The sequence below is a fragment of the Chanos chanos genome, chromosome 3, assembly GCF_902362185.1.
Source record: "Chanos chanos chromosome 3, fChaCha1.1, whole genome shotgun sequence".
Taxonomy (NCBI): Eukaryota; Metazoa; Chordata; class Actinopteri; order Gonorynchiformes; family Chanidae; genus Chanos; species Chanos chanos.
Genome location: NC_044497.1, coordinates 10,060,519 through 10,088,330, shown reverse-complemented (window position 1 = coordinate 10,088,330; position 27,812 = coordinate 10,060,519). Strand labels below are relative to the sequence as shown.

The window sequence follows — 27,812 nt, the reverse complement described above, 5'->3', positions numbered from 1 at the left end:
CAGAATATTATCTTGCAGTCACGGTCCTTTGGTCTTTTCATATGGAATTACCATAAATTTCTTAGAGATACAACTGAGAACTTTGTTGGACTTTGTATGACCGATCCACAGAGAGTTCGGTTTTTTTTCTGATTAAAATACTGATTTATTCAAATTAACATATGTGTGTTCTATTCTTAGTGAAAATTGGTTGATCATTTGTGCTTAAATAGGCTTACCTTGAGCTACTAGGCTATATATTGCTGCAAAAAAAAATGGAAAGTGGAATCATTGTCATGCATACAAGCTGAAATCCAATATTCCACACAGACGGACTTTTGCCGTCGCTGCTTCCCTTATGGAATTTGCTATCACGATTTTTGCCAGGCTCGCTCAAAGCCACCGTGATTATTGATCACAGCATACGCGTGCAGTGTGTGGCAGTGACATGGCGAGCCGTGTCAGCCGATATATCTAAACCACAACGCGCAACTTCCATGTCACAAAACTCCAACGTTTTTGTTGCGGCAAACGAACGCCAAAGACAGCGCATCCATGGTTTTACTCGAGTGATCTGTGGTAATATATCATATTTTGAGAACACCGACAAACGTAAAAGGAAAAAAATAAACACTTTTTTTTCTTTACGTTATCTTAATTACTGAGGAAATCTTTCAAAACATCTGAAATGAAGAACGTACAAAGTGATGGCAATCAATGCGGTCGAGATTAATTTCATACTAGTGTGAAGTTTAGGTTAATCACACATAGTCAGCATGCAAATGAGTAATGAACACAAATTATTATACACAAAACTAAATGACCGCTCCGCGGCGTACAACATCTCCACCGGAAATAATAAACCTAAATTTAATATTGCAACAGCATCAGCAAAAGTAATAATAAAATACACTCATTTTGTATTCATTTGGGAAATAATCAGAATTAAATCGTGTTACAGTCAACACTGCTTTTATTGAGAAATGAAGAATTAATGTAATTTAATGATTTACTATTTATGTATTTTGCATTCACGTATGTAATTTGATCCTTAATTCTTGTAATGATATTATTAATGCGCCAAAAGAAAAAAAAATAAAAGGTATCAAATAAAACTCCACTGACCTTTAAATTTACCATCTGGATCTTTGCGGTTGTTACCAGGATACAGCTGCAAATGCATTTGTATATTGTTTGCATCTCCAGACCTTTTAAAAACTAAGAATATCTCTAAAGAATATATAGCAATAAAATTCATTTGGAATGTCTGAAAATAACGGTACATTATACATTTGGAAGATGTGTCCATTTTTCTTTTTCAATAATTTTGTAATAAAAAAGGGATTACTGTATCTTTTAAATATAACACTGGTTTTCGGGAGCTTATTTCACCAAGAATCTAATTCTTAGGGGGGTTAAGGACTTTGATTTGTATGGTAATAATAATAGTAATAATAATGAGAAGAAGAAGAAGAAGAAGAAGAAGAAGAAGAAGAAGAGTTTTTTTTCCAACAGTGCATTTCTATTTTATTTGACATATATTTTAAAAAGAAACCTTCATTCACCTAAGCGAAATTAAACACTTGGGTTATAATGAAAAAGAAAAACAAACACTACTATTTTCAGCAGGAACGCATAACAGCATTCGAAATTTAATTTAAAATTGCATTTGTGTACTCGTGTGTGCAACTTCAAAAGAACTTATCGCATGTTACTCAGTTTGTAATAAGCAAAAAGCGTTTACTGCGGTAAAGATGTTATATCATATTGCGTTGCCTAGTTCAAAACAGAAATAATTTACTAAGGGCTAAGTGTTGGTCCACGAACTTTCAGACTTAAGTTCATTTTCATGCAGATGCACTGCCATCTGCTGGTGGAAAAGGGAACACAGCGGATCCAAACCAGTTGTTTTAGAATGTGTTTGAGGGAATGATTTATACAAAATGGCCGATGTTTCAGTGTGAATTCAGAAAGAAGCACACTTATGGCACTTACTCAAACACTTTTGTGATTAAACAGGATTATAGTTCTTAAAAAACCTGTTCTCTTCATTCCACTTTACCTCATTTACTCAGGTTTTCTTTTTTTTTCTTTTCTTTTTTTTTAAAATGTGGACATGATAGTAGCATACACAAACTCAGACTTTATTTTGCTTAAGTTTTTTTTAAAGGTCAAATAAACCTAGCGTCACTCATTAAGACCTATTGAACAGTGTATGCCTGGGAACTGTCCCTTACTCAAAAGTGTGTCAATGCAAACCCCCATCTCACTCACTGAGCTGAAGTAATGTTCCTCACGACCACATAAATAACTAAAGGACCCAGAGGGGTGCTGGGCACTATACAGGTGCTATGGGAGCTTCAGTAATGACCCCTCTGGCTGAAAAGGGTCCAGTTACTATCTGAGCCCTGGAGTCCATGTCTCTAATATCGAGGAGCATGGCCTCAATCAGGCCAAGAATAGACCCAGGGGTGGGATTAATGATGCATGGCTGTAGAGGGTCCATAAATGATAAATAATCACCATAAGTCATGGGCGAGCTTCAGTGTGAATGCCATATCGTGGGCTAATTTGTTCATATAGGGGCCTTCAAGAAAGCTGTCAGAGTCCCAAGAGTGTTTTGAATAACAGGCTTTCCCTCTTCTGTAGGATATCTCCAACGTCTACTGTCAAGAGTCAGTGAAAAGGTTGAGAGGTGTGTGTCATATTGGTCCGATGGGGGGGTTTGGCTCTCACTCCATCATCCAAGAAGGTGTATGTGCGTGCATGCGTGTGAAGTGTGTGTGTGTGTGTGCGCGTGTGTGTGCGCGTGTGTGTGCACATGTGTGTGTACAGTGTGTGCGTGTGCATGTGCGTGCGCGTGCGTGTGTGTGTGTGGGTTGGGGGGGGGGGTATGTTAGTGAATATAGGTGCTGTGAGTGGTGAGGCTGCATCTGCCTTTCAAAAGAACAGCTTTTGGAGAACACACACTGATGGACCTCTGGAATCGCTTGGCTTGCAACGAGTGTTGATGTGTCAGGACAGCTTCACCATCTGCTGTCTATTGCCGACTCCCACATCATCAACTTCAACTTACACACAAAAAAAAAACACAAACGCCCTCCTCCCATCTCTCTCCCTCGTCTTCAGTCAGAATTCGTCAGAGTGGTCCCTCCACTGAGGTTCATACGTAAAGAACAGAGCACCATCTCGGATTTGGGACGGACGCCCGTTCCAGGGTTCCACAAATTGTCTGTAAAGTTTCTCCGTGTTTGTGTGACTCTGTTCAATGCTGCAAATGAAACATGTCTTTTTCGCTGAAATTACAGCCTGGATCGTTTTGGCGAGTGCAACACATGAACAAACCCATTTAATTGTGGTCCTCCGACTGACATTCTCCTGACTGCTATTTTCCTTGGCAGCAGATGTTTAGCGGTCAAAATCTGACTGTCTGGTGCAGAAAGAAAGCACATTATTATTACAATTGCCCAGACTAGTTTGGGTTTTTTTTTTTTTTTTTTCAGGTTTTGTGATGTCAGTCTTTTGTTTTATCTCACCATGGATCAATGCCACCACTCTTCCCCTCAACTCTGGTAATGGTTTTAAGTCAATCCTAATTCTGAACCCCTGTGTTATTGTAGCAGCCTTTTGGGGGAGGGATTACTGGGGAACAGCATCTTTGTTGCATTACATTCCTGAGTGGCAATGCCTTGCAGAAATCCCAGTGAGACTCTGCACTGACAGCGTCAACCCTAAGCAAGAATGTAAACCTGCAATGGAAACTCAACAATGGCAGAAAGTCTAGTTTTTGACAGGCTGATAAGTCCCACATCTACAAACTTTTGTACTAAAGCATTCACTGTTATTAAGGCAAACCGTCAAAAGCCTCAAATTACAAACTGCAATTAAACATAAAGTCTGTCAAAGCAGCCATGAAAACAATTGTTTTGGTTTGTTTAATAGTTTCGGCTCGTGAGTGGAGCTATTCTCCAACGGGCTAACGAGTTTTGTTGTCGGTCATGGTAGAAGGTCGAAATTAAGCTCACGATTCCTGTCTCCATAACGACGAAAAAAAATTAAAAATGAATGAAAGCTAAAATTGGCATGCGCCTGTTACCTGACGCAGGGAAGAAGGAACTGACAGTTACTTCTTCATGGTCCTGTGAGAAATGAAGCTTTGTCAAGGGATAAGGGCTCCCTGGAGTGACACGGAGGCTTTGTTTTTATTGGTCCGATAAAAGAAGCACAGCGACGTAATACTCGCAGACGTTTGTCCGTTTCGTGCTCTGAGCGGCACGAGAGGGGAGAAAATCGCACACACCATTTCTTACACTGACCCTACTCCTCAGCTGAAACTGCATTTTATGCACCTCTACCCTTCAGTGCAGATGGGTTAAATATTACATCAAAGAGCCTTTAATCTTTCACAGTACATCTCATATTTCGCTCTAGTATCAAGTTCAAAACTAGTGCATGGTACATTTTTACAGTAGATTTAATGGATCACAGCCCATAATCAGATTAGCACTGGCTTAATGTATAACAAATTTCACTAGACCAACATCAAACGTCAGTCTTACATTGTAACTTTGCACAGCAACTTTCTGATAATTCAGAATTTTTTACTGATGGACCCACTGAAGAGGGAGAAGGTATTATGACAGCGTTGTGAAAGGCCAGCCTACAAGCTGCACTTGAGGAAAATGGGAGGTAAAACATAACATTTGAAACCGGTTTGTATGTGCATGTGCTCTGTCTCATTTCCCAAATGTTGTCAAGCATTACTGTTGTGGTTTGTCAAACGTCATCGTTTATCTCAAAGCCATTTCCTCTCAGTTCTCTCTTTAGGGTCATGAACATTTCAGCTCATCTGTACAAATCTCCACAAATATCTGAATAAATGATGAAAGATAGATGCTTGCCTAATATTCTCCATGTTCTGTGGGAACATTTCATTAATGGTTTGTTTTATCAAATCCCCATTGCTTTCATTTTAATGGAGACCACCCCAACAGCAGAATGTTTCAAGAAAGAGCTTACAGATGTGTAGTCCGATAACTACGCAGACTGTTCAATTAACTCCTCATTTCAGATGTTTCCATTCCCATCGGCTGACCGTCAGACTTACCGTCCAAATACTTCACAAAGTTTTAAAACATGGTTTCTGGTGACCATCCCATCTAATAGTATCTCTTTTAAACACCAAATAGTGCATTGGAAAAACCTGGATCTGAGTTTGCGCCCTATTTTTTATTTTTTTTTGGAGAAAATGGACTGTTACTACCCTGAGTCACATATCATCCATCAGCCATGAGATGTTTTGGACTGTCTTTGCATAAAGAGAAATGTGTTTACTCAGCCTTTTAGGTTCAACATCATTGTACAATGTAAATGGCCAGACTATGATAGTTAGCATTCATCACTTCTGTACTCCTGAGATTAATCTCTGTGCTACAGTGTAAATTCAAAACAAAAAGCAACGATTGATGGCTTCCGTGGCTGGAGCACTTGGGAAACAGAGCTATGATGTAAGAGTACAAACATGTAGGACTTTATAGCCAGGTTAATCAAGACTAGCTTTCTTGTAGTGTGGGGGGTGGGGGGGGGGGTTATGGACTGCAGGATTCTTGTGTTCTCCCTCTCTCTCTCTCTCTCTCTCCATCTCGTTCCTTCTAAAATCCATTCCTCATTCATAATTCGTAATCCTGTTTTGTTGCTGATTGCGTGGACATTCATGGCAGGAGCTGCATGCATAAAAAATTCAGCCATATTCCTGCGACTCAGAAGCTGCATAAATAAACAAGTGTGTCCCATCATCCATCATTCTCGGCGCTGTAGGAGCATGCCCAAGTAAAACATGGCTTCTGTTTCCTATCTGTAAAAGTGGACTGGGGGATTGCCAGGAGACGCAAGACGACTTCATGTACCGCCCAGGCTGGCATACCTGCATTGTCAATGGCTCCGAAACACTAAACCACCATCCTCATTCGGGCTTATACAAATTGGCTTTCCTCGAACAGCTTTTTCCTCTTTCGTCATTTTCTTACATCATTCATGCAGATTTTGAGGTTGTGCTATATTCTGTAGAAACAGACAGCAAAAAAAAAAAAAAAAAAAAAAAGATAAATTAGTGTTAGAAAAATCTGATGTTGCAAAAGATCTTTCTTTTTGGCTCTGTCTTCATCCACAGTACATTTTGCACTATAATGTTCCCTGTGAGAACTACAAGGCTTCAGAGAACTTTAAAAATATAGTAAAACTTTATGTTGCTTAACATCAAATTTAAAGGGCCGAGTATCCTTGTAACTGAGTGAACTGGTACTGTGATAATATATATGGATGCCCATTTGCAACCGAATCAGGATCAACAGGAACTTTTTAAGATATTTAAAGACAACACTCATGTTCACGGTTCTGAGAAAGACGTAATAAGTTTTAATTTAGCAACACGGGCCACGATGAGAGATGGATTTTGAAGAATATTCATGATGTGTGCACTTCAAGCAGTTACTTTAAACTGTTTTTCCTCTCCACATGCGTTTTTTTGGCATGCATCATGCCATCTCCTAACCCTACACACATTTGTTACTTTATAATACTGCTGCACTTTTGCACCTCTCCTGGATGGAAATATGATGATACATAACAAAACAGGGCTCACATCTCGCCATAATAATATTTCCTCTTTTTTTTTCTCTCTTTCTCTTTGTTCATGCTATTTTTTTCCTCCTCCCCCCCCCCCCCCCCCCGTCATTTTCTTTTTTAAGCATATGATGAATAATAATAATAAGACAAAAAGTTAGGTATGATGTATAAGTTTCATCTGATTCTCAAAGAGCAATGATCTACAAACAGAATTAACCTGAAATAACACGTTCAAGGTTTGGGTTGGCCATTGGACCAAAGCTGAAGTCACGATACCATTAATGAATGTGTGACTTTTGGTTTTATCGTTATGGAAATGAAACACTGTCAATTAACAAGGAAAAATAAACATCCTAAAACACAGACCTTTTATTTGTATAGAGCCAGGGGCATATATTTGTTTTCATTTCTTCTGAAGAAAAAATTCTGCCATTATCAGCATGTCCAACATACGGCATTGCACAGATTTATAGCTGCAAACATGCAACGCAACAAGAAAAGGAAATACATCAAAGTATTACAAAAAAAAAAACCACATACTAAGGTATACCTGTACGGAATAAGTGTTTGGTGTATGTGCATACGTGCACATGAGTATGTGTGTGTGTGTGCGTGTGTGTGTGCGTGTGTGTGTGTGTGTGTGTGTGTGTGTCTGTGCGCGCATGTGTGCGTATGTGTCTGTATGTATCTGTGTGTGTGTGTGCGCGTAAACCTTGTTCAATGAGAACCAGGTGGTTCTACGGTGGAATTTTTGGATGCTGCCCACCACAGTCCTCAGTGCTCCGATGATGGGCCCTCTCTCTGAGAACCGAATCTACCTCTGCACCTCGTTGTCGGGTATAAATAGGCAGTGTCAGGTCTCTTGTGATGGGTGACCTCACTGTATTTCTGTAACAGAACAGATTGCCTTTCGCCTCGATTGGCTTCACTGTAAGCATGCCAGCTGCAGCAGTATTTTATAATAACTTGAATAAAGAATCACAGCTGCCACTGTTGGTAGACCATGGTGGAGCGCTGAGTAAAAATGTGTATTTAAAAAAAAAACAATGTGCAATTATACTTCCAGTTATTGCATGTGGACTTTGTTTAGAGAACCCTCCAGGAAACATAGTGCCACTCTATGATCAGAAACAAACGGATTGGATTTAATTAAACTTTCCTCATTCTCTAATCTATCATTGCCTTAGCTAATTTGTCAGCCTTAAGTTCTGTGATTAAAGAACCTTCGGTGCTCCTGAGTACCACACCAAATGCTCGAACCCCTTCCAATCCGGCAAATTCTCTGGCTATGAGGCAAAGGCCTGTGTCAAAGCTTGCCCCAGTAGACATTTACAGATTGCTAGTGCCGCTAACGTATCTGTGCTCGCACCGCCGCAGTCAAGTCATAATAATTAAAGACATGCTGAATCTCTAGCCTTCATTAATCATGGTTTATATGGACTTTGAAGCGGTAATGAAAAACAGCCACACAAACGGCTGGCTCTCCGGTTTATTGTGTCTGTACAAATTGCGGTAAGCTCAGGCTGTTATGCCCCATATCTGACCAACTTTTTTTACAGGAAATAGAAATGAAAAGCGAAACGATAAGACTGTAATGGTCAAACTGGCAGAGGATTCCCGTTTCATCACTTTGATTCATTCCTGTTTCATCTCTCCATCAGGAAAAAAAAAAAAACTGAGCTTATCAAATGGTGTGTTAATGGACGCACTGTTTTGAAACCATTTTAAAACAACTTCGGAAACCAACACAAACTGTCGTTCAGTTCTTAATAAATTTTAATGTTCTGCTTTTATAAACATGTACGCGGTCAGGATCACAGGGCATTAAGTCTTTCTTTTATCAGCAAAATCAAGCTCATACCACAACACGAATGACTTAAAGGTTTTTAGAAGTGTATAATTGCACAAGACCACATTAACAGATTTAAAAGTTCAACGTCTCATGTAGAAAATAGAGCCGCTATTGTAAAAAAAGAAAAAAGGAAAGAAAAGAAAGAAAGAAAAAGAAAAGAAACAGGACAAAAAAAAAAGTCTGTGCCTTGCTTCTTTCCCCGTCAAGGTAAGACCATCGGCTGTGCTTTACGCGAAGTAGCTCCAAGGATATGTGAAGTGACTCAAAGCTGGCCCAGATACCTCCATGAGTTTGACCAAAGCCATGTGGGGCATATCAGAAAGACGTCCATGAGAAAGAGCAGAGAGAGGCCCTGACGCTCGTACCGCATATCTTCCCCCCTCGCCTATAAAACGTGATCCTGGCTTTTTGTACTGCATTAGCCGACTGAAATCATGGAAATAGATGTGGGAGCTGGAGCATCCATCATCTGGAAAATGAAATCTTTTACTTTGGCTAACTAATGAAGATCTACAGCACGCATCCTCCCACGTTGGTGTTTGAGGCTCCGAGACCACGCCGCTTTGGCTCGAAACGGGCGCTGGCCTTCCTTTCTGAGAGATGCCATGAGTCTCGGAGCCAAACACAACGAAACTGACCTCACTGCAGAGAGGCAAGTGCTGCCGATCCCTTAATTGCAGAAAATACAGAAAAACTGTCTCCGAGCCTGAGCGAGGAACTGTCGATAAACAGGAGATGAGATTGTCACGTTAAAAATACGCACAGATATGATGACCGCAGAAACCTAATTCTACTGCAGTTCGAGCAGAAACCGCAATCCCCCTGATGCAACAGTTTTGTTTTGTTTTGTTTTGTTTTTTTTTTGTCCTGTTGGTTTACCACGTCTTCATTAGGGCTTGTTGTTTTATTGAGTGACCGTGAGTGGAGACAACCGTTAGATGAACATTTAACTGCTCTTTTCCATAAGCAATGAAGGAGAAGGCCCCGATAGCCTGATGAAAAATGCTGGTGTTTATTTGAAAGGCAACTACTGTTTGAGGAATCTGCGGTCTGTCGGCATGCCTTGCAGGTGAGCTCAGCCATCGGTGCAGATGTTCTCCTGGTAGGTCAGAGCCCAGAGGAAACGTTGTTTTGAGCTCTCTCAGCTGGCTCGCACAATATTTTGATGGTAGTCAAAACAAAATTAGATTGGTTTGTTATGTTTAAATTAACTCTCGAAACGACCTTCTGTGTTTCATGTTTTCTCGGCCTGCTCAAAAAGTGCTCTCCCTGAACAAGAGATTGTAAGGATCAAAGGTCAGATGTCCTCTTTTTTTTTTTTTTTTTGTAAGTTAGACATATTCTCCCAGATCCACAGGGTCAAAAGGTCCCTCTAATTTTGTGCAATGCACATAGATCGCTGATAGTCGACGGAGTACTGTTACTATGAACCATCAGTATACATCTGCTGTGGATGAAATATAATGTCATGCCATGCTATGTTGTTAGTGTCGTCCTTTTAAATTAGTCAATACCATCTTTTTCAACATCAGTCATGTGCATATCTCAACGTGCGTTAGCCATGAGAATCCATTCTTGCTGTAAGTATTAATCCTGTTTATTCATGGCAGGTGAACACCGGGAAAGTAAGATCATAGAAAAAATAAAACAAATGAAGCCACATACTCATAAGACCAGAGATCAAAACTTTTAATACTCACAATAAATTCAATACTTACAATACATGAAATACAAAAATATGTACAATTGGTCAAATTTGTTTTACAACTAAGCTCAAGGAACCGCTAGACAAGTATGAAAGTGCTTTAAAGTCACTGTGTGCTCACAGAGATGAAGGGTCTCATTAACTTGAAATGGGCAAAAGGGGCACACAAATACCTTGGCAACACTGCCACCGTGTGGTCAGATCCTGCACCTTCTGACTATCAAACAGCATGTGTAAGAACAACCACATCAAACCACACTAACAGGTTGTGAGGTAATGCTGGCAGGTCTCGAGCAAATATGGCGTTATAAGACAAAAGTCAAAAGTGGTAGTTAGTTACAAGGAAATAATTTAGTAACACTACTTCCTATAGGTTTTTAAGCATAAATTACATTGCTCATAATTAATAAATACACAATAAATAAATTAGTTAGGCTAATGTTAATGTTTTGACAACAAAATCTACATTTGTAGAAAGCGGTAATATCGTGTTTCGATCTTTGTCTCTGATTTGTCTAAAGCATCTAATTCATCTGCAATGCGTCCCGAGTCACGAGGATGCAAAAGACTGTAATAAAAGCCAAGGAATACCAGGCCAAGAATATTAAGTAATACTATGGTTATAGTTACAGCAGAGAAATATTCAGTTTCTGAATTAAAGGCAAAAAGCACTACAGGAGCAGAGACATTTTGTAAAATGTAAAGAACGTAATAAACAGTCATCGGCAGTTTGGTATTCTGTCCTTTGACATTGAAAAACGTAAAAGTAAGAATGACCCCGACGACTCCACGATAAAGTATTTCGAGCTTCGTCGACTCGCAGAAATTTGTGTCAACTACACAAGCCCAAATCGTTCCCAGCAGCCAAATAAAGGCCAGTCCCAAAAGACTGAGAGAATTTACCACAATGAAGAGAGTGATACTGATAATACGCATGGTTATGGTGAAGATTTTGTAGAGCAGGTATACAACTGTTGGAAAACCCGAGGGCATCTCCTTAAGATGCGGCAGAGTTCTCCGAAAACAGCGACGATAGTCTACTGTAGACCAGGCTATGTTGAGGAAGGACAGTGCCATGCTGATATCTGAAATATACACAGAAATGAATAAATCACATAGTACTCGATATCTATCAGTAGTATTTATAAGAAGAAGAAGAACAGGTACTTTTTTGATCCCAGTGGGGAAATTTGTCCTCTGCATTTAACCTATCCTGTATGCACACTAGGAGCAAGTGGGCAGCCGCACGCTGCGCCCGGGGACCAACTCCAGTTCTTTTGCCAGTGCCTTGGTCAAGGGCACTGGCAGGAGTATTAACCCTAACATAGATGTCTTTGATGGTGGGAGGAAACCGGCGCACCCGGAGGAAACCCACGCAAACACAGGGAAAACATGCAAACTTCACACAGAAAGGTCCTGGGATGGCACAACAGTGCTGCCGAAAGTAGGTACAAAATGGTATTTTGTACCATTTTGTTTTCTATTAACCATATGCTAATCTTCAAAACTGAAATGGTTCCACAACATTAACAGAACTCCATACATACTTTAAAAAAGTATATGTGAATTTGGTTACTGTAATGTTCATAGTAAAAATAATATGTAAGAATACATAATGAAGTTATGTTTTTATGTTGTGGCGTCATTACTCATAAACATCCAGTCTTTCATATTTGAGCAATACTTTGTTTTTCTACAGTTGCAAGTTCTGTTATACTATGCTGCACTATAAAGTTGTGCAGTGGTCTAATGAAGTCTAATTCAACATTGCATTTCAAACTTACACTGTATAAAGGAGCCGTGACCACGGCCCAAGATGATGTAAAGCTGTAAGATCAGCTGTGGAACGCTCTCCAGGAAGGTCTCAAACAGACGGAGCATGCTCAGATCAGCAGCCATAGCAAACAGGACATAATGCTCTTGGTTCTCACTGATTCGTTCTGGAAACTTTGACCGAATCGATTTAGCACTTCTCACCAACAGCTGGTAATACCTATCGGTCAGACAGAGGACACAGATTATCACTAGTACATGCTGCGCCGTGAGTGCCCCATAGATAACAGTCTGTTATCTGTATGAAGTACAGTGTTCTTGTTAAAAAAAACAAAAAAAACAAAAACATTTTAATGCTGCAAAACAGGCTTGTCTTTCAAATGTGGACATGGGTAATTTGTGTGTATATTTCCTTCATTTATGATTTCCTCGTATCAGGTGTGACATTTTACACTTTAAAAATTCTTCACGTGCCATTGTTTTTTTCACAGCAGCATTCTCTCTCAGGTAAAACACCATGTGTAACCCACTCAGTGAATAAACACGTTCCAGTACTGTAAGAGTCTTGTTCCTATGTGAATGAGTACCTTTTCAATTTGAGTGTTTTGTTTGTTTGTTTGTTTGTTTGTTTCCAAATGAGGATCATTTGTAATGCAAAGCGTTTAACGACATTTTTAGGTTAAATCTCTTGAAGTACTTTTCCAATACAAGCTTCCCCCTAATTTAAGGGAGTGTGAAGAAGAAGATTACCTTGTAAAGACACCCATCTGAATCAGATGGAGTCCAACCAGGTGGATCTTGCTCAGTTTGTTATGCTCTGTCCTAGAAGTGTCCATGTCCTCATCGTCCTTAAACCAAGCATAGCTGAATATCTGGCAGCACAAAGATCCAACAACTACAAATAACACTGTGAGTCCACTCCACAAGAAATGTCCATCGGTTAGATACGTTACGAACAGGAAAAGATCTGTCCCAATGTCAAATATGTAAAAGCCAATGCCAATTAAAGTGCAGACCCAGCGGAACTTTGTGAATCGACAGGCAGAATCTGCTGGCATTCTGGTATTTTTTTTTTTTTTTTGTAGTTATTGCAGGTGTAAGAGATTAGCAGTAATATATATTTCTGTGGATTATACACTGTATTGTGTTATAATATTGTGTTCCATCTTCATAATCCATTTCAGTGCTTCTCTGCCAGGTCACAAATACCAAATGTGGAGACCAAGACCTGCATATCACCGGGGAATGAAAAGGAATAAAGATAGATTCAGCAGTCATGATTACAAATTCTGAATAAATGCTAAAGGTACATTTTTAGCTCTTTATTTATTTGTTTAGTATTGCATATCAGTATAGAAACGTGCATACATTTCTCTCTAACTAGATTTTCTCTAACGTTTTCTAGATTTTTGCTGACTATACTTTTCAATGTGCCTCAAGTTTGTTAGGCTACTGTGTCATGGTTCAATGGTCATTTCCTTTGTGAATACGCAACCGCATAACAACACTGTGGCAAATTACATAACTGAAGACTTGAAAAATTGCTGAATTAAAAGTATTACGTTGTGTTACCAAAGACTCTATTTTAAAAACACTTTCTATCTGAACAAATATCATTTCTTTAACTAAATGTGTTTGTTTTGTCTCCACATTTCAGTCTGATGAATGCAGACATGCTACTCCTCAGCTCACATCTACAGATAAAACAGCTCAACTCCACTGATGGAGGTGTTATATTAAGTATGTCAAACTGTTTCTCTATTCAAACACATGTGTCATGGCATACTGTACGACTGAGGAATCACATGAACCATACAAGTTAGGTCAGCATTTTATAAGTCATCCAAACAGTAAACATATTCATTGTGCTTAAACCACAAAAAAAAAAATTAAATTAATCAACAACTAGTGCTTAGTCTGTGTTTCTATGTTCACATTCAATTGATCAAAACGGACAATAAACACAAAGGCAAAGTGAGAGACTGTCCCTAATTCGAGCAGAGCTGTTCTTACCTGAGGCTTTAACTTCTCTGACACTTTTTGACACACTCATTCAGATCCTTACCTCAGCTGCGCAAATCTTTTCTCTGAAATCAGCTGACAAAGCCACACCTCTCCTATTAAGACTGACCACGCCGTGACAGAACACAGCCAGACACATTATCAGGATGTTTGGTGTTGGTTAATCATGAGAACTGCTCATGAGAACTGCTGTGAACTTTGTGAGACCATAAATGCTGCATGTATCATAAAGGCTGCATTTAATATTTACGCTGCCTGGGTAGGTCGAAAAGCATTATCAAGGATGTATCACACCCTAATCATGGACTTTTACCCTCCTCCCATCTGGCAGGCGTCACAAGAGGTCTCCGCTCCCACGCCGACATGCTCAGGAAGAGTTACTTCCCTTTGGCTGTGACCGTGCTGAACTCCATACCACAGCGCTAAGCTTCAATGCACTCATTACTGCATTGTCTTTGTACTTTTATATTTCCACTGCTCATTCATGCACAGGCATCTTTTGCACTTCTGGTTAGATGCTAACTGCATTTCACTGGCTTTGTACCTGTACTCTGCACAATGACAATAAAGCTGAATCTAATCTATTAAGCTATTATAGACTACTGTCAGTCTTTTGGCAAGTTCTGCAAAATGTTTTATGCATTCAGTACATTGTTTAGATTCCCAGCACATGTAGGTACATCCTGTGTTTTTGTATGGGTTTGGCCAGACTACGTCAGCCATGGGATAGCACTTTGTTTGGCATGCTGTTTAGCTTGTTCTGCCGAAAGTATGCCTGCCATCATTGTTATATTCAGTTTACATTCCACGGCTCTGTAGAACCATCAAACCACAGTTTCATGCCTCTTGGTTTCATGGAACATATCACCATATGGCAGGTAGGCACTCTTCTTGAATTACATTTTCACAATTGCTAAGACACATTTCTTGAAATTGTCCACCCTTATCTCAAAAACCATAAACACAAAACCCAGTTTTCACACTACATTCACAAAACCTCTGACTTTTCTTGCAAAATCAAAACAATCGCCTCAAAACAATTTTATCCGTGCTCAAAATCAAACAGTGTTTCCAGATCATACACAAAGCCATTCAAAATAAAAACACTACTAAGCATTCATTACGCACTACATCAGAAAATGAAAAACACAGTGTTCAGGGCATGTAGCGCCAGAAAAAAAAAATGTTTATTGTTTATAACACAGTAAATGCATTTTATGTTTTTCAAAAAAAATATTCACAGCTCATTAACACAGTTTAGATATTGCATACTGTAAGTACTGCAAGCAATACAGTACTGAGTGTCTGTAGATTCAGCACTTGCATACAGCAAAAATACAGTACTGCAAAAGGCCAAAGGACAGAGACAAAATGTAAATGAAAAGCACATTACAGTGCACTGTAAATGTATTTGCAAAATCCAAATCAACGGGTGATTCACGCGGCCTCAGCATCACGTCTTTGTGCTGGGTCAGGCCAGAGGATTTCATCTGCATCACCGGCAACGTTCTCCTTAGCCAGGCAACAGGGGAAAAGCCCTCTGGTGTGCCGGATCCTGCCTTGGCAAGACGCCACACCTACGTGGTGTCTTGCCAAGTTCAGTAGGAGTCTCCCAGTAGGAGATTTCCCATGCAATTTTCTCATATACCTTCCGCCACCAGGCAGAGAAAACTCTTCTGCTGGGTTGAGGACAGGGGAGTATGGTCGAATGCAAACATTTGTGAATCGCTGGTCGATGTTGAACCACTGAGACATAGACAGGATGCTCTGCCTGCTCATGATCTTGTTGCTCACGCCAAAACAAGACATCCCGAAGATGTTGGGTATTATAAGGCCCCAAGGTGGCATCACGGTGGAGAACCCCACAACTACTTATGGCTGCACAAATTGTCGCATTGCCACCACACTGGGCAGGGACTTCAATAATGGCCTGTTGGCCAATTAAGTTCTGGCCTCTCCTTCTCCTCTTCGTCAGATTGAACCCAACTTCATCTACAAAAATGTATTCATTTGGTCTTTCCGTGGAATCCAATTCAAACACTCTCTATGTGAAAATAGATATAGTTCTGTAAGTGTGACAGAAAGACAGACCTATACTGTTGAGTGTATGCACTCCTGATTTACATACATTACAAAGTAATGCAGCTTGACAGTGGTATGTAGTATAGTATTGGACTGTAAACAATCAGCACTGAATGTATCTGTTTGAGTGTACACTTACTTGCACATAATGAAATCATTGATCTTTGACCCTTTCTGAGTTGCACTTAGTTTTTTTCAGTTGCTTAAACACAGTTCCTGGAACAATTCATCATTTTCTCAAATTTTCACGCACACTTTTAAAAATGCACACCCAACGGTACAAACATCTAACTTCCAGCCCCGATTCAAACTTTGCCCTCAGACAACACACAAACACTGTCAAAAACACAGACTACATAACTGTTTGCTATACACTGGAGGGATCAATCCAAAACACTGCTCCCAAAATGTTTAGAATAGGTTTTCAGAGAAATAATTTGGAACTTTGTAAAATCACAGTTCTGACTATCCAGATAACCCTTTCAGGAACACCCTGGCGAGAGAAGTTCAAAACAGTACCCTAATAACTACCCCTTACATTAGTGGATAAGGGAGTACTACTGTATATGCTGTTTGGGTCAAAATCCTGACCTTTGAAATGTCACACTGACAAAACATGTAAGGAAGAGTCCATGCACAGTAAAATACCCGATTTCTAAAGTTTTATTTCCAAATGCAGCAAACATACAGGTTACTCAGCATCAGTATCAGCATCAGCATCAGTGTTCTCATCATCTTGTCTCAGGTCTAGGTCATTCCAAAATATCTCATCAACGTCACACATTGTGGTTGTTCTTGCCAGGCAGCGTGGGAAAAATGCCCTTGTGTGCCTTAGAAAACCCTGGATAGACTCCATAGACACATCACCACAGGCATCCACTATTGCCTCCAGGAGGTTTTGCTGTGCGTAGGGGTTGCGGTCAAACACCCTCCACCATCACGCTGAGAAAAATTCCCCAATCGGATTCAGAAATGGAGAATATGCTGCCAAAAAAAGAAAGGTGAACCTGGGGTGGTCATTGAACCAGGCACAAACCAGAGCAGCCCAATGGAAACTCACGTCATCCTAAATGACACCGTATTGGGCTTGCTCTGGTGGCCCTGGTTCCCTGTCCTGCTGAAGAGTGTTGTTGTGCAGCTGATGTAAAAATTTAAGGAGTTGTGCCATGTTGTACGGACCCACTTTGACATGGCGGTGGAGGACGCCACAATTGCTGATGGCTGCACATACGGTGAAGTTGCCCCCCATCTGGCAAGAAACTTGTATGATGGCATAGTGACCAATGATGGTGCACCCCCCCCCCCCCCCGCCCCCCCCCCTTTGCGCCTTTTTGTTAGGTTGAACCCTGCCTCGTCAGTGAAGACGCACTCATGTGGGTCAGCCCAGGCATCCAGCTCAAAGATTTTCTACAGAAGTCATAAACTGTTTATTGACCCTGCAATTCTGATTGGTGTGTTAACAATTTTGAGGGTTAGTGTTTGCACCTGGAGAAAGGTGTGCTCTTTGAGTCTAGGTTGTGATGACTTGAGTTAATTATATTGAGAACATGTGTTTGCTGAAAAAGCATATAGTCCAATGAATGATTTATTTGGCCACTCTCATGTCAGGTTTTGCAGAAAGAGTTTTGAATATTGAAACATGTTGAAACAGGTGAATAGTGTTTACGGTTATGGGGAATCGGGAACATGTTTTTGGGAACGAGATAAGGGTTTTTGTGCTAATGGAACCAGTTTTTGTGTTTAAGCAATTGAGAAAAACTGTAAAGGGTACTCTGCGCACTTGTGTTGGAGGACGCAGCCAGTGGTGGAAAGGCTGACACTGTTAATTCCATCAAAATTTGCATTATCTTCAACAACTCAGTGCTGTGTTTCACATAGTCTAATGGTTTTAGAGAACCATGTCGAACTGGCTTTAATTGGTTTTTATTACATTATTAGCAAAAAGTGTGAACAATTTTTGAGTCATTGTGTTTAAGCTATGACATCTGTGCTGTAATTGTGTTCAGCTTCTGCCACCTGTGGTTACCATTACGCATCACAAGTGCGTCACAGTGCAAAATGTGTTTTAGTGAGTGAGAATGTGTTTAGAGTTTTGCAAAAAGAGTAAATGAGATTTGCACATTGTATCTAACTAGGTGAAAATTGTTTATGGTTTTGCCAGTAGAGTGACTGATTCAATAAATGAGTTAAAGCCACGCAGCATTTGGTTCAGAGAATGTTTTTTTTTTTTTAGTGTTTTAGCAATACAGAAAAACTGGAAGCTAAATGACAGTAGGTTCAGTGACATTCAAAATGTCCTTATCTGCTGCCATCTGGTGGACTTTCTGTTATTTTAGTATTTTAGTATCGTAGTGTATACGTGGTACATACAGTAATGCTCATGGGAATGCATACTCAGGGAAAAATAAAACTATTCACTTTGACTGCGTCTACATTAACTGGGAACTCTACCATTAATTTAACAAGTGATTATTATTTTTCTCGTCTCACTTCCCTGACGAGCGATGTTCATCAACATCAAACTGGATGGCCACGGAAATAAATGAATACTCTGAAACAGGTCGTAACAATTTGCTCGGTGCATACGAAGCAGAGGAAACGATGAAAGCAGAGTAGTCGGAGGGGGTAAACCACAAGCGCGTACTAATCTTAGATGACAGAAATAAACATTTGTGCAGTTGCGAGTTCAATACAGATGTTAAACTGTCGGTGCTCGACAGAAGAATTATCAGTCTTGAATTTGCTGATTTAGAGCGCAATATCTCAGCGTGTGCATCTGTTATGTACACTCCTATCCAGTAGGTGATACTGATGTGTCTTCAAATGGTGATTCGGCCGCCAAACCAGAGGGATTCAACGAAGAAGAGAAGCGAGGAGAAGTGGTTTGTCGTACTGACGTGCTCCTGAGATAACAATACTGAGGACGTGGTCGTCATTGAGACAACGGAGTTTCAGGCTCAAAAGTTCTCCGGATAGCGTTTAAAATGGGAATCCGAAAGAAGAACAACAAAAATCCACCGGTGCTCAGCCATGAGTTTGTCATCCAGAATCATGCAGATATTGTTTCATGTATTGCTATGGTGTTCCTACTTGGACTTATGTTTGAGGTAAGGTACCTACCTCATAAATTTAATCGTTCAGGGTGACTAAATCTTGGGAATATTTGAATGACTGTTTGCACAGCACACATTACAAGGGCATGTTCTCTTGCTCATTTTGTTAAGTTCCTTTGTAGATGGATAATTTGCACTCATCTGGCTCTGTCATCGTAAAAAGGGTTCTCGCACGTCCGCTTCCTTTCACAGATGTAGAGTTCGGAAGTGAAATTAAAAATGATGCTTTTTAGCATTACATTAAATGTTTTGGTGTATCGCATAGTCTGAAGCGGTTTTGAAAATCTTATATAGTGTATGATTTAGTTTCCTCCCTCACTTTCCGTCTGCGAAACATTACTCGGTTGCTGACAATAATTGGAATAAATCGTGTTATGACTGCCAGACTATAGCAAAGGCGAAATCTTAACTTCATATTAATTTGAACGGACTGTTGTAAAACTGTATTTGGAATGTCTCAGGATGCAATGTCTGTGAACGAAATCAATTGATACATTATTGTGCAACACGCTGTTGCATGGTTACTTTTTACGTGCATATCAAGTGTTACGTGGCAATCACTGAGCGATTGAGAGCGCTGTCACCGCCGAGGATTCCCGTGTATTTGAATATCAAAATTTTGTCTCTTAGAGCCTTCTCTGCATTACGAATTTGTTTCATCAGTTTCGTATTGTTTCATTTTGAAATTGTTCTTATCTTTCAAAACATCACTTTTATGTTTATAACGGTATCCCCACTTTAATAAGGAAAAAAAGCGCAAGCAGCAACCTGTTCGAGTGCATCATGGGAGCTGAAGTTTTTGTGCTTTGTTCTTGGAAGGCGTCACTATATTCAATATTGACCCACGCTACAGTTTCACAGACGCCAGAAGCGTTTTTGAGCGTATATTTTACAACATTTCTCCTCACATTATAAAAATAAAGAGAATGTTCATTTATATTAGCAATGTAGTTTTTAGGCCATTTGTAAGCCTAACTACTTTGATGACAACGTTGATTCCATTAATACTGTAACGAGCATTGATGTTTTCTTTTTGATGCAGATTACCTCAAAGGTGGCGGTTTTGTTCATAACCGTACAATATAATGTTACCATCTCTGAAAATGGTAAGTGTAAAGACACGGAATAGATCTTCTGTATTTTCATCAGTCCAATAGCGTCACAACTTACTTAGGTGTCAGACATATATAATTACAAATCAATGTTAAGATAATAATAATATTATTTGAGTGAATTTGATTTTGTATTTGTTTTCATGTATGTAATGTATTTGTTTATTTTCCTGTTTATTTGCATTTTAGTCTTTTTTTAATCTTTGTTTTATCTTTGTCTTTGTTGCTGTAATAACTTCTACAATGCCAGCACATTTAATACTAGGAATACATGTGTGCATAGCAATGTTCTCATGGGTGCCTGAAGGTGAGGGTTACCCAAACCTACTGTACCAATGCTGACTCCACACGGTTTCCTTCTGGAAGCATTTTCACAAGATAAGATTGTTGATTAAGCTAACAGCACCATGTTAAATGGAGCTACGCAGTTTCCTGAATGCTTACATGTTTAGTTATATACAGTACCTGCATAACATTGAATATATTATGAGGTATATATTATTGAGATATGCACCAAAGCTAGAGGAAGAGAACTGAGCAGCTACTGTGGAGCATGGCCTTCTCAATTTGCTGATGCGTCAACAGAAGTAGTGGCTAAGCATGTAAGTCGTGTAAGGAAAAGCGTCATCGACTAGGATCAGCTGCGGTCGAAAGTACATGCCTCTTCAGTGTGATGTGTGGACATTGGCGTGAGATACAAAGCGAAACAGATGAGAAACCCTGAATCAGTTTACTGCAGATGTTAGTGTAAAGCGTGGCCGGGCACTTTCATCAAGGACACTGTCTTTCAGAACCTCACAGAGAGACATACTTGCAGTGCACAAACCTCTAATTTGTGAAAGATCGCAGGAGGAGGTCTGCTGAATAGTAGAGAGAGAAGGCACATGGTCAGATGAGTCATCTGTCACCCTGTTCTCAGTAAGCAGATGACTGCATGTGGGCACATGCCAAAGGAAACCTACGAGCCAGAGTGCTTGTTTCCCACGGTACAAGGTTTTGATAACTCTTTCCTGATGTGTGGTCACTTTATCTGGCATGGTTTAAGTCCACTCAGCCTTATAGAGGCCAAGGCAAATGCAGGTAAAAAAAAAAAAAAAAAAAAGAAGTACAAAGCCACTCTCATTGACTCTCTTCCTATGATGAGGAATTTCTATCTTGTTTGGAATGGTCTTTTTGAAATCTGACCATACTCACAGTGTACATCTGTGTGCTGAATACTTTAATGAGTATGAAAGTGATGTTAACCAGACATTTTGGTCATCTGAGTTATCAGACTTCAACCAAACTGATATTTTGGACCGGTGACTGTGACACTGTTTTCTAGAGTATCAGCCAAAAAAAAAAAAAAAAAAGTATGGAATATCTTGTAGAAGAATAGTGTCATATCCTCACAGTGCAAACCGAGACTCTTCTATGGTACAGTAGTGAGTTTTTTGAGACTGTGTTCAACTTAGACAGTAGATGTAGCGGTTCAGAAGACTGTTTCACTTTTGGTTACTTCCTGTTTTTAGCTCATGCTTATTTTCTGCACGCTACATAGTTCCTCTCTCAGTACCACTGCTCATAGTGACTGAAAAAAAAGGAATGTTTTTCATCTGTTGAATCATATAACCTGTACAGTGAATTCAAAAGAACGACTAGCCTTTTACATCACGAGTTTTGAATTTCTCCCCTTTAACTTGTCCATTTGTATAATCAGTTGAAGCTAATTGTTTTGGGCTCCATCATCAAAATAAGCTCAGATAATTAAACATCTAATGAAGCTGTGAATCACAGGCATGTTTTTGTTTGTTACTCATTGTCAGAGGGCGCTGAGGAAACAACTGTGAATTACTTTCATAACGGATTAAAGGACCTGGCCACCGTCTTCTTCTACATGCTGGTAGCCATCATCATGCATGCCATTATCCAGGAGTATGTGCTTGATGTAAGTGTCTTCCGACAACCAGAGTCTTACACTCCTGTGTTACCTGGCTCATTTAGTAAGTTATATTTAAGAGAGCTTTGAGGCTGCTGGAAAATGATTCTGTTTCTTTCTTTCTTTCTTTTATTTATTTATTTTTTCCCCATGCACCTATGTCTCTTTCTACAGAAAATCAACAGAAAAATGCACTTCTCCAAAACCAAGCACAGCAAGTTTAATGAATCTGGTCAGCTGAGTGCCTTCTACCTCTGCTCCTGTCTGTGGGGAGCAAGCATTCTGTTCTCTGTAAGTACACTTTTGTCCAAAGAATAGCTGCATGTTTTGTGCGGGTCTGAAACATAGAATCAGTGTGTCGTGGTATATGATCCATCTATATTTATTAAATGGATCCTGTACTCTTTTTCCACCTCAAGGAGAACATTCTGTCCAGACCTGTCAGTCTGTGGGAAGACTACCCCCATGTCTTAATGCCGTAAGTACCTTTGTCCTCTATCTTGTACTGAGATTGAAAAAGGAAGCTTACAATTTATCAGCTGTATTGGTATTAAACGATGTGAGACAACCTGTTGTTTGTGTATCTGGAAAGAAGAAGGAGAGTACATAAAAAAAACGATTTTGAATAAGTAAATAAACACTTCACTAGCCTTTTCGGAGTGTCCACTGCCTTTGCAACAACTCTCCCTAGTGACTTTTCCGGTGATCCACCACACGTCGAGTCATTAGTCACATTTTCATTTGTAAACCGATCTGCCGGATGGCCAGTCGTGAGAGGATTGTTAAAAAGCTGCTGCAGTCCTCTTGATCAAATTATCGAGCATTAGTCGTCGACAGACTCTCTCATAATGCCCTCTGATCTAGTGTATGAAACATGCTGTAGCCAAATAGAGTTAACATTGATGTTTGTTTGAACATACTGCAGCCGTTGTGAAATATGATTTGTCTTTTCAGATTCCAGATGAAGTTCTACTACATCTGTCAGCTTGGTTATTGGCTTCATGCCCTTCCTGAACTTTATTTCCAGAAGGCCAAGAAAGTGAGTATTTTAAGTGAACACCCGGAACAACTCGTTTCTGAGATGGATAAAGACACATTAAACAAGACGCCGCCACTTCCTGTAATTGTTACTGAACATGTGTTCCTCTTCCAAGGCACCATTTTCTCTCCTTACTTTAAGGATGTGACATATATTGCTAACATTAAACATTTCAATTTTTGGGGCATTAGGAAAGCAGGTAACTGTTATACTAACTGTTGATTCTAACTAGGTCGATACTTCATTCAGTGTTAGAACAGTAAACAGTATTATTTGTTCTTTTGTTTGTTTTTCAGGAGGATATCCCACGTCAGCTGGTTTACATTAGCTTGTACCTGGTCCACATTGCTGGAGCCTATATCTTGAAGTAATTTATCAACACTGTCCATCCTCAGCATGACCTGTTTTCAAATAAGTACTTTTAGTTTCTAACATCTCGCTGAGGAATTGATTTGTTTTGTGTGTTGCAGTCTTAACCGCCTGGGCCTGGTCCTCCTGGTGCTGCATTATTTTGTCGAGCTTCTGTTCCATGTGTCACGTCTGATCTACTTCAGCAATGAGACCAGACAAACTGGGTGAGTGCTTTCTTTTCTTGACCGAATTGGATGCTTTTTCAGGTTAATATACAGGCAGTAAGTTTCCACATTATCAGCGTCCTTAAAATGGACTTCAAGCATGTACCATAACTGAAGGCTGAAACCTGTGTGTGTGTTTCAATCTCTTGCAGATTCACCGTGTGGGCCTTTCTCTTCGTCCTTGGCCGTTTGCTGACCCTGTCCCTTTCTGTCCTCACTGTTGGTTTCGGCCTTGCAGGATCTGAGCGGCAAGGCCTGAATTTGGCCGAGGGAAACTTCAATATCCTTTTTGTTCGGTAAGTAGGGCAAAAGGCTTTTGCGCAATGCGTTTTGGTTCATTTTGAAACCAGCTTTTCGAATTTCAGATGTTTTTTTTTTTTTTTTTTGGTTTACACAGAATCACCGTACTGGCTGCAATCTGCACTACTCAGGCTTTCATGATGTGGAAGTTCATCAACTTCCAGCTGCGGCGGTGGCGAGAGCATGCACAAACTCAGGCCTTAAAGAAGAAATCAGTTTCCACCAAGAGCAAATCAAAGAAAGGTGACTTTTTTACTTTTTAAATAAGCCGCTCACTCTAGGAGGTGATCAGCTGCACGGTTAGATCTGTGAGTTTTTGTCATACCAGGAAGTGGTAACATCTGAATTTCTCTTCATTTTGATCTGGTTACACATAATCTTGGTGGAGCTCTAATGGTTGTAATTCTGGTTTTTTCTAACTGTTTTTCTCTTACACTGTTTGCAGCTAATGGAGTGAACGGATCTGTGAGCGCCAATGGAGCAGACTCTCCCAGAGCCAGAAAAGAAAAGTCCTCATAGACACTTTGCCACTGTGCTGGGCTATTGTCATGTCAACACATTTCACAGCCTCATCTGCTCTTGTCTATGTACTTTGTCTCACCAAATTATGAGGGTCCAAGAACAATCTACCTTGTCTGCTTGCAGCCAATCTTCAATCCCCCAACATCAAAATCGTGTCCCAGCTGTGCCAATTACTGAAAATAAAGTTTATAGAAAAGAACAAGGAGAACATATTTAAAAGTGCCTAACAATGCCAAATCTGTACAGGTATACATTTAAGTCTTTGGAACACAAAAGGGTACCAAGCTGTTTGTAAATTTAGTAACCAGTGGTAATCGGTGTGTATTCTCTCATAAGATTATTTTGAAATTAAATCCATAGTATTTTTGAGCCACATCTTGTTCTTTGCAGTGTTCATGAAGTAAGGTATTACAGTACGTGTAGTCTACTATGGAAGATGTCTTTACGTCTCAAAATATTGTTTCTAAGAATGATTTGCACTTTGTTTAGTGTTTGTGTTCAAGCCAAGTATTATTAGTGTTTGTGTTCAAGCCAAGTATTATCAAGAGTCATTTTTACTTGGCTGGTCATTTGATTCATTCACCAAAAAAGGCAGATTTTTCTTCAATGAAAAACCAAATGTCATTTTTAAGGCACACAATTTTGAACTGGAGCCATTTTTAGAAAACTTGGACAAGTTAAAATTTTCCTTGTGATGTCCAAAATAATATATTTTGTTGTAAAAACATTGTAAGGTGTGTATAGAGATAGAATGTACATTGTATTATTTACCTGACAGCTTCTCTGAATTTGGAGCTTGACATTTGTCAGATTTTCTCAGAATTTGTTAGATTCACTTGCTCACAATTGCTTATTTTCCTGTTAAAGGGCTTCTGCTGAATTATTTCTTCTACATTCTAGAATAAGAGAAAGATGTGGTGATGAAATAGATTCAATACAGGACATTTTGGGAATTAAATGAAAATGTTTACTTTCTTAACTTCAATTTTACTGGTTATTGTATGACTGCCACATGTTCGCGAGAAGTCCAAGAGCAGCATTGAATGAGTTCGTTGTGGGAATTACGGTCCAAATGTCAAGATGGATTTCCCTTTTGTAATTTCGCTAGTCAGATGATGGCGCTATGGACCACGTCAATACAGAACGCTAGTGTGTTTAGGAGAGTTTACGTGTGTACGTGTTGTTTTGCCCGACAAATACCACTATATTTTCCTCTCTTCTAAACAAATAAAGCAACAAGAGGCAATTTGTTCCAGCGGCTGTCGCGTGCACTTGTTAAGGATGGCGAAGGTTGCGAACCTTGTGATTCCTTACGCTTTTCCTTCTGCGAATATGCGCTCCTTCAAAGAATTAAAGGAATAGTTAAAAATTCTATTTCGAGGAAGTTTCACGCAGTCAGTGTAGACCTTTGATCAGCGGCACAGATTCCCACTGTGATTCGTGATCGACTTGCAGATTCTATTCCAAGGGAATGAACATGGAATTATCCTATCACTAGTGTAATATTGATCGTTTGCTCAACTGGTCAGTGCCCAGGCTACATCTGAATACGTCGACGGTAAGCCCATGTTTCGTTTGTGACCGTCTAATTTGTGAGTACTTCGTTGGTTTGCAAATATACAATTGAAGTAAATTCTGAAGGCTCCTTGTAGTATGCAGTGACGGGCAAATATGTGAAACCTCCACAACCTGTTAATTAACATAGGGGCGAGAACCTGAGGTACATCTATGAAACAGTTTTTGGACTGACTACAGGCGGCTGTCAAAGCTTTGCCTACTTGATGTACAACATTCCAATAAGGCGGTGTGCTTTGTCTGTACATTTATCCAGTAAATTTTATTTACGTTTATCCGTAGGGATTGTTAAGCAAAATCTTGGGAAATTTGCCCCTGTGCTAATCTGAGCCTAACCAGAACTGTCTTCTTGTGAAAAATGAGATACTGTTTATCAAGCACATAACTCTACCGAACGCGTAGTGACCTATTTAAGGAGAGGAGCACTTGTGATTCGTGCGTAGTGTATTATTGGTGGGTCATTTCACATCTAGCTGTATAATACGGTGAACATGTATACTCTGGAAATAGTTAAATGTGGTGAATATTACATGACACATGTCATGTAGGCTAATTTAGCCTACACATTAGCCTATTAGTAATGGCCCAAAGTCCGCTTAAGAACGCCAACCACTTCTGAGTAGCCTACTTTAAATAGGCTAGCAATAACTAACTGATAGATACAGAACTCGTAATTCCTATTTCCTGCCTAACATAATTCCTGATCAATGGCTATACAAGTCAGGAATCTCGTGTGTGTATGTGTGTACACCGGGGTGTCAGTGGAACCCAATCTCAGCTTTTTCTGGCTTTCCTGACATCAACACTAAAAAGGTTAACTGGTCAAAATGTAACGTCCCTTAAGTGAACTCTAATTATCTCTCCACTTCTTATGCTGCTTCTTTTCAGAGTTTGTCATTATTGTGAATGGGGCCAGCATGTGCTAGTTTTTTGGAGCCTTATCAAGGCTTACAGATTGAATTTGTTGTTTTGTCTTTAACTCAAGGTTTTATCCGATACACTTCTGTTTATGTCAGTGATACGACATTCACTCAACGCTACTCATGACATGTTTAATTTTATTACAACACTTTAAAGACGCCAACTGGTAAGTTAGATGGTTAAAAAAAAGAACATAAGTCTTTTGCCTAACAGGAACGATGTAAAGGCAAGATTGTCTAAACAGAATTTGTCCAGGTGTTAGTAAGAACAGTGTGCTTGCACTCATCTCCAAAGAAGGCATGAGTTCATTCAGTGGTGACACTGATTTAATTTGTCGCTGCCTTGACTCGTATGGTTGAAGGAAATGGTTGACTACTCGGTTTAAATAAACACGCAGGCTACTGAAATAATTTGAATCAGTTAGTGTACATCCATAGAGAAACGCACGCCACATCTTTTGTACAAACCTAAGAAAAATCACTTCAACTTTGCACTGAGTTCTTAATTATTCATTGTTATATCACAGAGTTTATAGTTCACAAAATATAAATATCCGCGATTGCTGATATGTTTTCAAACCACTAATCAACGAATGCACGGAATGTCCCGGTGCTGTATCACCATTTTTCCAGGTTACCCAGTGCAAGGTTGCTATGTGGACGGAGGTAAATGAGTAGATATACTGGTGCCCGTACTGAGT

General features: G+C 39.7%; 3 protein-coding genes across 3 annotated transcripts in view; 2 read left to right on the top strand and 1 right to left on the bottom strand.

Moving 5' to 3' along the window:
- Positions 1-10,622: 10,622 nt before the first annotated feature.
- On the bottom strand, positions 10,623-12,991 carry xkr9 (XK, Kell blood group complex subunit-related family, member 9). Its single transcript, XM_030767549.1, has 3 exons — positions 12,684-12,991; positions 11,945-12,153; positions 10,623-11,245 (listed from the first exon to the last, which is right to left on the bottom strand). The coding sequence occupies exons 1-3, from the start codon at positions 12,989-12,991 to the stop codon at positions 10,623-10,625; spliced, it is 1,140 nt and encodes a 379-aa protein (XP_030623409.1).
- A 5,927-nt stretch (positions 12,992-18,918) lies between these two features.
- Positions 18,919-25,871, top strand: tram1 (translocation associated membrane protein 1). Its single transcript, XM_030768619.1, has 11 exons — positions 18,919-19,144; positions 20,193-20,256; positions 22,068-22,189; positions 22,355-22,471; positions 22,600-22,658; positions 23,135-23,219; positions 23,516-23,586; positions 23,690-23,794; positions 23,947-24,090; positions 24,192-24,337; positions 24,540-25,871. Exons 1-11 carry the CDS (start codon positions 19,022-19,024, stop codon positions 24,611-24,613), a joined length of 1,110 nt encoding a protein of 369 aa, XP_030624479.1. The 5' UTR covers positions 18,919-19,021; the 3' UTR covers positions 24,614-25,871.
- A 215-nt stretch (positions 25,872-26,086) lies between these two features.
- The window catches only part of ncoa2 (nuclear receptor coactivator 2), a 59,285-nt gene continuing 57,559 nt past the window's right edge, over positions 26,087-27,812 (top strand). The window contains exon 1 of the mRNA XM_030767414.1: positions 26,087-26,174. The gene's annotated coding sequence lies outside the window, so the exon portion shown is untranslated. The remainder of the gene's footprint in view (positions 26,175-27,812) is intronic.

Excerpts from the sequence above, each read along its gene's own strand:
- xkr9 (XM_030767549.1), bottom strand. The coding sequence starts at position 12,991 with ATGCCAGCAGATTCTGCCTGTCGATTCACAAAGTTCCGCTGGGTCTGC. Across the intron at positions 12,154-12,683 it reads CAGATGGGTGTCTTTACAAG|GTATTACCAGCTGTTGGTGA; the intron begins GTAATCTTCTTC and ends TCTGACCGATAG. Across the intron at positions 11,246-11,944 it reads TCACGGCTCCTTTATACAGT|ATATCAGCATGGCACTGTCC; the intron begins GTAAGTTTGAAA and ends TGTATATTTCAG.
- tram1 (XM_030768619.1), top strand. The coding sequence starts at position 19,022 with ATGGGAATCCGAAAGAAGAACAACAAAAATCCACCGGTGCTCAGCCAT. Across the intron at positions 19,145-20,192 it reads TACTTGGACTTATGTTTGAG|ATTACCTCAAAGGTGGCGGT; the intron begins GTAAGGTACCTA and ends TTTTTGATGCAG. Across the intron at positions 20,257-22,067 it reads TGTTACCATCTCTGAAAATG|AGGGCGCTGAGGAAACAACT; the intron begins GTAAGTGTAAAG and ends ACTCATTGTCAG.